The following is a 10,813-nucleotide window of genomic DNA, read 5'->3' on the forward strand; positions in this document are numbered from 1 at the left end:
ATTGCACATTTAATAAGCTGCCTAGGTATGAGCTAAGTCACAATGGGTCAGAAAAAAAAACAGCAATTGTGAGGACAACTGTATGTATAATACAGCATCAATACATAACTGCCTATTTGAGCTTGTTAATTGGCAATATACCTGAGGCTATTTACTATATTGCTAACAAAAATAAAAAATAGCCATTTTGGTGGTTCTTGTATACCATCACAACACTGAATCACCAACAACTACCTTATCTATCAAGATAATATAAATATTATTTCAGTGACCTATGCATTACACTGCTTTCTCCTCCCTAAAATATGGTACTTATGTGACCAGGTATTTTGTTGACAATTGACAATTGTACAGTGTAAAGTAAAGAAACACTATCAATGCATTGTCATTTGTGACCTGTACATAACACTGCATCACCAAATTACACATTAGAACTACAAGCAGTGTCACTTGGGACCAAAGAGTTTAGCATTGTAGCCATTTGCAGAAACTTTAAAAGTCAGACAAAAAGACAGAGATAACAGGCTATATATGAATATAAGATACAACATTTCCAAGCATTACTACCCATCTTCCAAATAATCTGATTTGACTGTCATAAGCAGTGTCAAATATTGAAGACATCGGTTTGATGGGTTTACATACATCACCTGTTCATTGGTTTTTTGAAAAGATAATCAAACCATTGTTTAGAAATCAAATGTAGCAGCAAGGTCACATGACAAAACATAATTAAAATTTGAAACTTCCAAGGGGTTGTGGAAAGTAATCAAAACGCAAACTTTGAATTAACCTTTGCTCACAAAAATAAATATGGCTGCCATAGCTGTCAAAAGATTGCAATACCATTTGCAAACCTTGAAGGCTACAGATGATAGGCCATACAAAGGTGTTTATATGAACCTGACATGGCTAAAAATCCCAGCAAAACATCATTGCTTTTCACACTATCATTCATGCATAAACTTTAAGAAGCGTGTGTTCCTGCATTTTTTTGCATTCCATGCAGGGTATCATTACATGATATGATTTGTTATTTGTACCAGTGTGTTCACCTGTGGACAGATGCAGCCTATAATCACCATTTAGAAGTAAAAAGCCCTAATGAAATAACAGAACACCAATGTTCTATCTAGCAAGATGGGCTAACTACATGTTCAAAAGAAAATTGATGAAACACAGCATGTATCATCATCCTCATAATGTCTTAGTTATCATGCCAGAGTTTAAATAGGAAAGACCAAAGTAACGAATTGGAGTACAAGTCTCAGTCCCTTATTTGTCAAGACACGAACAATGTTCCTGTCTTTCTAATACTTAGTAAACAATGTTGGGAGTTATTCCTAACATAAATCTCCACCTTGTTGGATATCATATGTACGTCACACATGGGCCGTATCATGGACAATGTTTCACACCATTTAAAAGCTGATTATACATTTTGAATTATACATTAAGCATACAAATGTTTAATTCCTTTGAATCCAGTTTCTTACGTGGTCCTTGATAACATGCCATGACCGCTGACGAAGAGCTGGCTCTTCTTGAATTGCTCTCATACAATCATCTTTCCTTGGTAGTGTACGCTCTGCATAATTTTTCCTTAGGGCACGTTGTATGGCAGTTTCTTCTGCACGTGTCCACTTAACGTGCTTCCTGGGTCTTCTGATTTTGCATACTCGTGTTTCACCTGGACAATGATTAATTAAAAGTAACGTTATTGTCATTTTATGACCTGCCTATAAAAATATGGGTTTAAGTCGACAGAAGTATTTTCAGTTCGGCAGCTATCGTATCACAGCCCTTGCATGCACAAAAAATAACACCAAAATGGTACTGGTACATGACCACAGCAGCAAAAAAAAAAATAGGTAGAAATGTTGATCATTTCTTTGTGTGGGTACATTTCATTGATGATATTACTTGATGATAATTTACGACTTAGGTCTGCATGAACAAAAGCCTAAGAACTATGACAACGACAGCAGAAATTAGTAATTTCAAATAGCTTGAGAAGCAGTTAGAGCTGAAAATATGCCAGAATATGATGATCTCAAAATATCTTCTGTGTCCCTCTGACATTCTTTCAGAATATAACCCATTACAGGAAGATTGAAAATAGACACAGTCATCAGTGTCAGTATTTGCATGTCAATTAAAGTTTTTTTGGTCATTTTAGATTTCTCGCCAGTTTCAAAAAACAACAAATATCCAGGTAATATGTGCTACATTGCTGAAAGTTTTACAGTTGCTGAACAAAAGATACGCAAAACAAGGCAGATAAATTGATCATTAAGGTACAATTCATTTACAATTTTTTTCTAAATCTTTACTGCACAAACAATGAAACTCCGGAAATGGTGGAAAAAGCATAGTGGTTGCTGAAATACATGTCTGTCAATTTGATGATGTCTTTTCATAGGTCTTTGGCTTGTTACACTACCCGTGCTATGCTAATTGTGTTCAAGTGACTTGTTCTACAGGCTAAGGTGTTAATATATGCAGAAGAACACGTATGATCCCGGCCCTTACAATGTAGGTTGTTTGATCTTTGCTGAATTTGCCGGCCTTCTCACTCCAGGGTCTATGATCAGTATATACTCACGTACATACATATACATACAGACAACTGGAAAGACTGACTGATAGACTAACAGACATAGAATCTTCAACTGTTTTATGATTACCTCTCTAACTACCATCAATGTTTGACAGATGGTATATCCGTATCAAATAAACATAGGGCCAAAGTCCCTGAAGCTACTACAGACATGGATACAAAATTAAGTATTTCCTGACTGTATGAAATTATCTCACTAAGGTCATCCTAGGGACCTGTAAACCAAATATTAAAGCTGTCTGACCAGCGGTTTTGAAAAAACAAGCGACTCAACAGTTGACAGAGCTCTGCTGTGTTATGTAGAGAATAACCTTTTGTGACTCATGTATTGATGAAGAAGGTGGATATCTTTGATAGCTCATTTCAGGATGGCCTGACCAAAAATGGAAAAAAAAATTCCGTAAAAATACAGATTTGCATATTTCATCACAATTTTAACAAATCTAAGTTGGGTTATCCCTAGGGACCTGTATACCAAATAACATTGTAAGTTCTGTTGAATAAGTTGAGACTGTACGTACTCAGAGAAAGCACACTGAAGAGACAAATTTTGAAACTTAACAAGTTCAAGGTCATCAAAAGCATTATATGGAATCATGTTACACTTTCATTGCACTGTTTACACAGATTGCATAATTGCTATAAATAGCACATGAGGAATCTTACAGCCCAGCTTTACCATAAAAACCCTATCACTTTGACCACTCTTTTAATTGACCACTCTATTTTTTTCCTCAAAAAGTAATCTTATTTTATCCTTACCAAGTCAACCATAAATGGAAATTAGAACTTTCTGTATCTCTATTTATTTGACCACCCTATCATGACAAACTATTATGCGCAATTTCTTTTAGATAACATAAATGGTGGTTCAGAATATATCAAAGTTGGGATTCAGGAAAGTTGCCTTTACATGTTTTAATCCTCAATTCACTATGAACTGTCAAAAAAAGTTGAACTTTCTGATAATTCCACACTAAAATTATTTTGGCTTTGATGATTTCCTAATTAATTCAATTATTTAAAATAATATTAATTATTTTTTTCTGGGTGAATTGATAGGGTTTATCCCTTTGCAGCCAGCTCATTTGCATAACAATGTACAGTGGAGACCAGAACTCTCCACTCAAGAACTAAAGTATTATGTAATAATTAACAGTGTTTTCTTTTTTCCAAAATTGTGAAAAACCAGCTCAAAACTGACTACAGCAACCAGAACTTATTTTGAAGCTTACGAAATTTCCTTTCTAATGATATATTGCTGATGGAGAATCCAAGACCTTTTCTTGACACTTTTTCTCATCGATCGAAGTTGGCAGCTGATTGATTGCACAATTTTACACTTTCCTTTTCAGATGAAATGTCCCCGGATGAAATAAATATAAATAAAACATTCATATTAGTTTGTGTGTTCTTTTTTTACAAGATGTTATTTTGAAGAACAATTTTTTTTTCATTTTGCAATTTTTATAGCATCATACAGAGCCCGGAATTTGCGGTTGGTATCATTGCATATCTACCAACCTTTGCAGAATTTCATGGCAGAACGAAGAAATATTTGCATCAAAATTTTGAATTTATAATAAAGTAAAAGTAATATTGAAAACAAAATTTTCAATATTTATAACAAAATGAAAGGATTTATTAATGTGTGACTATGTCTTTATTTCAAAATAAATATATGTGTGTACGGTAGTTCTCTTTTTTGAGGGTTTAGTGGCCCTGAAAAGGGCCGTTTGGCATGTGTGAGAGATGTTGATCTCACATTTGGATGGCGTGAAATTTGACAAAACAGTCAAATTTACACAGTGCTGTCTTGCACTTACAGCACATCCATGATGTTTGCACACCCCTGCCAGAGGCTGTCTTCTTTCCAAGTTTGGAACAGAGGACACAGGTCTTCTTTCCTCTGGCAGTGTCGATTCTCACACACTCATGGCAAGGCAGGTTTTCCGCAGCCAGCGAAGATGGAAGTAGGACTGGTGCTGCTGGAGGGCCTGGTCTTTTCCTAGCAGTGAAACCAGCCACCAGTTGAGTTGACAGATCAAGACGGAAGTCTTTTTGGCGATATCGATGCCTTGGAGGTGGTGTGTTGGCGATCTTGTACATGATCCAAGCATTACAAATTGCTCTGTTGATGATAAACCAGAACAAATATTTCCAGTATTTGTAATGCTTGCCTCCGAGTGGATAGTAAGTGGCGAGTTGATCAGAAAGGTCAACTCCGCCCATGAACTTGTTGTAGTCTATCACACTCTTCGGACATGATACATCACCACCTCTCCGTCTGATTGTTGTTATTTCTGGCTGCGATGATGTTGACAAGATGTTGACTGTGCGCTTGTCTTGCCATGATGTTGCCACCAGTCTGCCAAACTGCCGGGCTTCGCTTGCGTTGTCCCGCAACTTCACATTCCGGAGGTCTTCTGGAAACCCGAGTCTGTTTGTGCGGACAGTACTGCAGCACAGGGTACCTTGTTTCTGGAGATCTAGGGCGAGACTAACTGAACTAAAAAAATTATCGTAAAATAAAATATGCCCCATGTTGTGGTACATCCTTGAAAGATTCCAGACGACTGAGTATCCAAGGCCCTTCTGTGCTACCTGTCCGCCTTTCTTTCCGGTGTAGGGGTCCAGACTCAGGCAGTATCCGGTACGGGGACAAGCAAGCATCCACACCTTGAAACCCCATTTGACTGGCTTGGCTGGCATATACTGGATCATGTAGCTATGGCCTTTGAATTTGACCATAGCCTCATCGATCGACAGCTCGCGAAATGGCACATAGCTGGCAGCAAAAGAAAAATGAACCAGGTCAAGGAGAGGTCGAACCTTGAACATGCGATCACGGTTGGGGTCACCGGCGGGCAGATCGAGTTCGTTGTTATTGATGTGAAAATACTGCGACAGCTTCTTGTACCGGTTCTTCGGCAGTACTTTTGCGATCCCCGGTACTTGCAATCTGTCATCAGTTGACCAGTAGTCGTTTACGTCTGGGAGGGTGTGGATTCCCATCAAAATATTCACGGCGATGAAAGCCCGCATTTCATCTACCTTCGTCTCATACCAGTACGGGTCGGCGCCATTGATGCGTTGACTTTGAGTTGCGTAGCGGTTGGTCTCATCGACAACCAGTTGAAGAAAAGAAGGCGGAATTAACAGAAAAAAATAATCTAACGGCTGAGCTCCGACACCTAAACGATGATTTGGACCAGATTCAGCGACCACAAAATTCGGAAGATCGAAATTTTCAAGATCGGCCGACCAAGGAATCTCACGCAAGTTATCAGGCGCTTCCGGTTGTAGCTCGCCGTCCTCAAACTCCAGTACTTGCCGTAGTGCCGCATCAATTTCTCCTACGTCGATGTCACTCGCCGTTTCTACGTCTGGGAAGCCTAAAAATTCCTCCTCATCGTCGTCTTCCATGAAAATTCTCATGACTTCGGCATTTGCCCGACCAGGATCCATGATTTTTCATAGACGGTAAACGCCACGGAAAGACGTAAACAAGAATTTAAAATTCAACTTGGCGACGCGTCCCAGGAAACGCAGATCGATTTTATTCAAAATCTTTTAATGGCAACCTGAATATTTATGAGCGGGAAAATATAGCCTCACATTTGCTTAGTACGTCACCAGAAACTGATGATACGTATCTCACGGAAAACCGTTACGTTTCCCGCATTTTCAAATCAACCCGGAAGTGTGGAATGTTCGGGCGCTTTCGGGCGCTTTGGCCGCACCCCCATAGGGCGTTTGAGGGCGCTCTGGACTGCAAAGGGTTATACGGTAAAAGAATTACATACAATGTAAGTCAAACTTTGACCAAAATGACAAAAAAATTCCTTAAAAATACACATTTGCATATTTCATCACAATTTGAACAAATCTACGTTGGGTTGTCCCTAGGGACCTGTATACCAAATAACAAAGCTGTCTGACCAGCGGTTATGAAGAAGAAGATTTTTTACCAAAAACGCCTTTTTTGGCATTAATTTGCCTATTTTCAACGATATCAAAAAATTAAAAAAATACTTTCTCAAAATCATATTTTTCATCTACACAACAAATATCAAATCAGTAAGTACTGCGGTTCTCAAGATATTTGAGTGGACGGACGCCTCACAAACGGACATACATACATACATACAGACTGACGACGGACGCCGGACGGATACCCATCCCAATAGCTTCTATAGACTATAGTCTATAGTAGCTAACAAGAAACAATAATAGCTGTGAGGCTCACCTAAGCTAGCTTTCTTTGTACATCATGTTAGCAAACTCAAATGACTAAAAATTTGGATATAAGTTCAGGAAACTTTCAAAGAAACTTCCTGACCAAAATATAACATCAACATGCAAGTTAGGTACAGGAAAGCAGTAACTCTCTGGATGTTCCTATTCAAATCAATGCACTTATTTGCACTAACGTCGAGGCATGTGATAATACACTTGAAGCAACATGACCCAATGGCACTCTTTGAAATAAATCACAAAAATAATCCTCAACTGATTGTGATAAGGTACAATACAAGCAGTACTATAAACAGTATAAGCTTTGCCATGACTGAATAGTTTTCATCTCCTTGCAAGATTTACGGCAAAAACACTTGTTTCTCACTCAATAATGTTATTAATTACCCAGGAAATTTGCTTGGTGTTCTGCAATATGCCTGGACATTGTGCTGAATAAAACTTCACTTACAGAAGCATTGGCTTTGTGAGACCGCTCAGAGTGATGATGAAAACTGATACACATACAGACCGCCTGGATCAAACCATTTTATATTAGGAAATCTGAGTGGGAACAGAATTGGGAATAAAATTAACCCACCCTGACCAATAGTTATACAATAAGTTCAAGAAAAGGGGAAAGTAAAATACAGCAAACACTACTGATCATGGCTTGGTTTTGTAAGATATATATTCTATTTCCTCTTTCTCTCCCTTTCAGATTTCCTGATATAAAAAGTTTAATCCCATGTGTAATGTGTGTATATAGGTTTTTGCCATCATGCTGAGAGCACTATCACAGAGCTCAAGCTCAATGTTTACACTGACATAAATGAAGTTTCAATCAGCAGAATGTCAAGGCACGTTAAAGAACACTCAAAGACTTTTATGGGTAATTAACAACATTGCTGAGCTGGAAATCTGTTCTTTCAAGTAATGGGGAAAATGCTACTCCGGTAAATGTACCTGTGATCCGATGACAAAATTATTATTTCAGATTATTGTATATTGAATGCACTCAACTTATGTTTGTGAAATGCTGATGCCAGAAGACTTTCATACTTACATCCTTCTGCAGAGTGACCCACGTTATGCTGATCAGCTATCACTTCTCTCAACTCTTCTTCTAAACTCTCCTGCTGTACCTCTCCTGTTCTGTCATCATCTTGAGTCACTGTGGTGTTCTGGCTTACCACTGGCACCTCCTCTTCATTTTCATCACGATCATCTATCACAACTGAAACCAGTGTAAACAGTACAGATATTGAACTAAAAGTAGGAAGGAATCTGTAAATAAGCCCTGAAGCATATGATAAACTGATGCAAGGCATCTTTTTACAATAATGTATACAGCAAATATTCAGCGATGCAAATTTCTCCAAAATTCGACATTCTGTTGTTGAGATCACTCACAGGAACCTGCGTGTCAAATTTTGAAGTAACAAGACAAGCAGTTTCAGAGAAGAGTTTTGACTGAAAATTGCAACCACATACAAATATGCAATTGTTGTCACATTTTGTACAAATCTGACTGAAGTCACATAGAAGCATGCATACCAAATTTCAAAGCCATTGGACAATGTTTTTTAGAGAAAAAGATTTTGACAAAATGGCAAAAATTGCCCCAAATATTAATATGAAGATTGTGCAACAATATCAATCAGTCTGACTCAGGTTCCCCCGCATACTAATTTAAAGAGCAATGCAACTAGTGTTACCACATAAATAGATTTCTTTCTGGAACTATTGACAGACAGACTGATAGACGAAGTTGGATAATCAACGTATGTGATAAGCTCTGCGCCACTGACATTGGAGCTGAAAATACATCTGAAATTAGGGGCAATAGATTTTGCACTATTTTTTTAAATTCAGAGTTCAGACTAGAATTCATTTGTCTATAATGGCTATGGTCATAACACATACAGGTTGTGTCAACAAATAGAATACTGGACACTTCAGTATGTATGGGGATTTTGATACCAAACTCTGGTTTATAGACAAGACCAAAATACTGAAAAAATAGTTAAATTACAGCTTATGTCCCTTTACTTGGATCTAAAAATTTTCAGGTCAGCAGGTAAAATCAGAGTAGAGACGTTGGGTATTGGAATCACAAAATATTTTTTTCATTTAATCAGCATATAATAAGTGACTAAATCAATTTGACCAGAATTTCCATGAATAAAGTGTAGGGACTTTAAAGAAGCGATTTCAAATTCAGGACTTTCAAGCATCATGGGAACCCTGCTAAACAATGTAACACTGCATGTGATAAGTTAAGTTCAAATTATCGCCGAAACACGAGTGACTGGCTAAGTCTTTGAACCAGTACAGCACAGGATATTACCTCTGAGTCATTTAATCAAGATGGCAACCTAATATTAGTGTCAAGGTTACTGAGTATTTGACATCACATTTCATTTGAAAAAAGAAGTTTCTCATCCCCTGTTATTTACCCAGTGTATGCATTGTGACTTGGTATCACTCCATATCCATTGTACTGATATGCCACAAAAGAAACTTACCCTCTGTTTCTATTTCCTCAAGAGTTTTGCCTCTGAAGACATCAGTGTCTCCTCTTTCCAGTGACATCAATAGGCGACTTATTTTGCATACCTGCAGTGTTGCTTGGGGTAGCCTATAGTAGTTTCGATGCACATTAATATCGTGTCCAAGGAAACCTGCGAGAACATCAAGTTCATTATTACTCAGATTCATGAACTGTGAGACTGTCGCCACATGCTTTCTGAGGTTTATTGATGTCAGTCTTTCTGGATCTGATGCACCACAACTATGAGCATAAAGTCTGAGGCACTTATCTCCGCGCTGGCATTCTTTTGAGTTGTACTGTCGTGCAAAGACATACGGGTTCTCAGGATGCACACTGGCCTCCTCTCTCATATCACAGAGCAGATTTACAGAGTCTTTGAGTCTTGGAGGCAATAAAACTGGCACATTTCTTCCCCACTTTCCTGGAATTTCAATCCTTGTCAGTTGACAACATAGTGACTTTTCAAGAGGTGTGAGACTCTGATTTACTTCGTCATCTTCTCCAACGCTGTTCTTGTCTTTGTAGTCTTCATATGTTTTCAACTGCATTCTTGAAACTTCTCCTTCCCGACGTCGATTAAATAAATGACTTGAGCCAATGTAGCTTTACACAGTGATGCCCATGATGTTTCAACTAATATCTTCTCTTTCAAATTCCTAACGGTGTTGTCCATTATGTCACTCAACCTATTGTTCAACTTCATGACATCTTTCGTTAATGGCAGAAGTCTTGATTTGTTTGACCTTCTTGACTGAAGTGTGTGGACTGCACTGCCTGAGATTTGGTTTTCCCATTCAAGGTTATGAAGCTCAATGTACCTGTTAGCTTGTTCTTCATTTTCTTTGGACTCTGTTTGTATAGATTGACTGACGGCAATCTGAGCACATGATTTCAAGTAGCTGCCTAGCTTCAAGGCAAGAGATGGGGTTGTGTAAGTTCCATTTCTTCATCATACCCTGCAAGACACTGCACTGCCTGTACAACTGTACTGAACTTCGATGGGTTTATTACGTCTTGTAGGTGTACTATTGAATTATCTAATTCTCGTAACTTATCAGCAAACGTCCAAGTGCTCTGATGCGCACTGATACTTGAAACTTTATATTTCTCAAGTGGGCATTACCATCATAGGCTCTTGTAGCACATTTCATTATCAAAGGGTCATTTCTTGCGACTTTGATTACATCATCTTGCATCATATGAGGCAACACATTTTCTTTGATTATTTTGCTAGTACCATGTGCAACTGGCATTAGATATGATGCTGCTTTCTGGTATCTTCTTTCACTCCTTTCTGTGCTTTGGTCAGTTTCCTTTCCGCCAACGGACACTTATTTACATGTTTCCCCATTACATTCTTTGAGAAAAATGCAAGGCAATGCAGACAGGCAAGTAATCACCAG

General features: G+C 38.2%; 1 protein-coding gene across 2 annotated transcripts; it reads right to left on the minus strand.

The window, feature by feature from the left end:
• Positions 1-56: 56 nt before the first annotated feature.
• LOC139129683 (uncharacterized) lies at positions 57-10,783 on the minus strand. 2 transcript variants are annotated; one of them, XR_011551646.1, is made up of 4 exons: positions 9,385-10,783; positions 7,923-8,093; positions 7,329-7,420; positions 57-1,690 (listed from the first exon to the last, which is right to left on the minus strand). XR_011551646.1 is itself a non-coding variant. In XM_070695355.1 (3 exons), exons 1-3 carry the CDS (start codon positions 9,956-9,958, stop codon positions 1,470-1,472), a joined length of 966 nt encoding a protein of 321 aa, XP_070551456.1. In that variant the 5' UTR covers positions 9,959-10,777; the 3' UTR covers positions 57-1,469. The 2 variants fall into 2 exon arrangements, 1 of the variants encoding a protein (XP_070551456.1); XM_070695355.1 differs by lacking the exon at positions 7,329-7,420 and having other exon boundaries at positions 9,385-10,777.
• Between the last annotated feature and the right edge of the window lie 30 nt (positions 10,784-10,813).

This window comes from Ptychodera flava, chromosome 3 (assembly GCF_041260155.1).
Source record: "Ptychodera flava strain L36383 chromosome 3, AS_Pfla_20210202, whole genome shotgun sequence".
In the NCBI taxonomy this organism is placed as follows: Eukaryota; Metazoa; Hemichordata; class Enteropneusta; family Ptychoderidae; genus Ptychodera; species Ptychodera flava.